The sequence below is a fragment of the Triticum urartu genome, chromosome 6A (genome assembly GCF_056163025.1).
Source record: "Triticum urartu cultivar PI428250 chromosome 6A, HENAU_Tu73, whole genome shotgun sequence".
NCBI lineage: Eukaryota > Viridiplantae > Streptophyta > Magnoliopsida > Poales > Poaceae > Triticum > Triticum urartu.
In genome coordinates this window covers 508,380,385-508,382,825 of record NC_141878.1, presented here as the reverse complement: position 1 = coordinate 508,382,825, position 2,441 = coordinate 508,380,385, and the positions used below count along the sequence as shown (strand labels likewise).

Genomic DNA, 2,441 nt, shown 5'->3' with positions numbered 1-2,441 from the left:
TCTGACTCATAGTGATCATTTCTCTTTAGCAAAGAATGACCTTGGTTATCAAAGGATTGAACAACCGGGATCCATTTACTTATGATACCTAGTTGGCATTGATAACAAGGATCTAATGAATTATGAGTTTAATAGATCCTCTTTAGCAGAAAGACGATGACTTTCAAGACGGTCTTCACAGCGGTGACCATCTAACACATCACATCGATGGACCTTTCGATGGAGGTCTTAAAGGAAATTGACAAGCTGCAACGTGCCTATCTTTCGGCCAAAACGAACAAGGTGACTGGGGAAATGCAAGATTAATTGGAAGTAAGTTTGTAAACCAAAGGAATATGGAGGTCTTGGCATTCTAAATCTCGGTAAGTTTGCCACTGCCCCCGTCTTCGGTGGCTTTGGCTAGACTGGGATTAACCCCCGAGGGTGTGGTGCGGGCAGGGGACGCACGGCTGCGGACCGTGATCTTTTTGCGGCTGCGACCAAGGTGATGATTGGTGATGGGAATAAAGTGATTTTCTGGGAGTCGTCTTGGCTAGAGGGTCTAAGACCCAAGGACATTGCACCAAAGATCTTCGAGCTTTCTCGCAAGGAAGGCGGAACGATTGCCTAGGCCTTGAGGGATTATCATTGGATAGCTCAAATTGACACCCAAAGCAGCCTCATGCTTGAGCACCTTCAGTAATTCTCGGCCCTGTGGGAGAAGCTTTCAGGCATTGTCATCCAGTCGGGCGTCAAAGATAGCATTTTGTGGAATCTCGCCAATGATGGCAACTACTCCGCCAAGTCTGCATATTTGGCGCAGTTCACCGGACTCACTCATCTAGCTTTCAAATCTTGATTTGGAAGGCTTAGGCTCCACCCAAATGCAAATTCTTTGCCTGATTAGTCAATCAAAACAGAATTTGGACCACGGAAAGGCTGCAACGATGAGGATGGCCAAACTGTGACCGGTGCCCGCTTTGCAATCAGATGCAAGAATCGGCGGCCCACATCATTTTCAAGTGTAGGTTCTCGCTCCAGGTTTGGGATGAGGTGTTCTCCTGGCTCGGGCTTGCTATTCCCATGGCTAGTTGGCACAAATTCAGCACTGTTAAATCTTGGTGGAATGAGGTACTTTCGAGCAACGCCCTACAGGTTAAGGCCTTATCTTCTCTGCTACTCCTTGTGGGGTGAGAACTTTGGAAAAAACAGGATACGCGCGTATCCAAGAGCAAAGCGGCACCGGTGGCGATTGTCACGCGGATCATCAAAGAAGAAATGTCTATTTAGGCTGTTGCGGGTGCCAAGCAATTGAGCAATGTAATGTCACGAAAGTAATCCGTTTAAGCTTTTGCCGTTTCACGGCATCTCTGTAACAATACTCGCTTCTTAACTAATAAAAACTACAAATCTTTTGCCTGGATTCAAAAAAAATATGGTTATAAAAAAAACACGATGGCCATATATACATCACAAATGCAGAAACGCTGTTTTACTTTTACCCCTCATTTAACAGAAGAGAACCTACCAAACACCTGCGAACACTGCATCCAATTCCAACTACCCAACGACGGCCATCAGGCAGCAGCGACCTCCACGACGACCTCGGCGGCCAGCGCGCCGGCCACCTCGGCCCGGCAGATGGGGCACAGGCGGCTCTTGCGCAGCCACGAGCCGACGCACTCGGCGTGGAACCCGTGCTCGCACCGCGGCAGCACCATGCAACGGTCGCCGGCCATGAACGCCTCCAGGCACACCGCGCACTCGCCGGCGCCACCTTCTTTGAAGTCGTGGCATGGCAGCTCGCCGAGCTCTTCGGCGGTAAGGCCTGCGTCTTCCTCCGCGTGCTCGGCGACGCGGGCGGTGATGCCCCGCCTCAGCACCCAGAGGACCACGAGGATGTGCATGACGAGCATCAGCGTGATGCCTGCCGCGAGCAGGATGGTGGAGAGCACCATGGGCGCTGAATGCTTTGGCTCTGGAGGTGCCGTACGCTTGTGAGGTACAAAAACTAGCGCAGCAAAGCCGCTGACTAAATATCAGAAAACTTCCGAGCGAGCTCTGACTTTCCAGTGAGGCGTGTTATTGGCCAAGCGCTACAGGTTAGACAAGTTGCGACATGCGACTTCAAGTTCATGATGCCATACCACATAGTCAGTTCGTCACTAATACTAGGATATACTCCATATGATAATAAATCCATGTCCGGTTTCATAGGCAGTGTATATATCTGGCTAGCTTGTTAGGCCTTGTACTATGCAAATTGCTTAGTAGAGTGTTTAGAAAAATAAATCAGTTTTTTCTTAAGCACTAACACTTATTTTTATAGAGTAGACGCTTAATTAGGCACCCCTTCCTGTATAAATAAACATTGATCCTTAAAAAACATGGTTTATTTTACTAAGTACCTTGTCAATACAAAGCCTTACGATGCCCCTGGTTTTGCAGCCTAGTTGCATGTA

At 48.7% G+C, this 2,441-nt stretch overlaps 1 protein-coding gene across 1 annotated transcript; it reads right to left on the bottom strand.

Annotated features, from left to right (window-relative positions):
• Positions 1–1,314: 1,314 nt before the first annotated feature.
• LOC147965955 (RING-H2 finger protein ATL60-like) lies at positions 1,315–2,021 on the bottom strand. Its single transcript, XM_087527011.1, has one exon. The coding sequence runs from the start codon at positions 1,935–1,937 to the stop codon at positions 1,557–1,559; it is 381 nt and encodes a 126-aa protein (XP_087383137.1). The 5' UTR covers positions 1,938–2,021; the 3' UTR covers positions 1,315–1,556.
• Between the last annotated feature and the right edge of the window lie 420 nt (positions 2,022–2,441).

What these genes read in the sequence shown, in the direction of transcription:
- LOC147965955 (XM_087527011.1), bottom strand. Translation starts at nt 1,937, where the DNA reads ATGGTGCTCTCCACCATCCTGCTCGCGGCAGGCATCACGCTGATGCTC.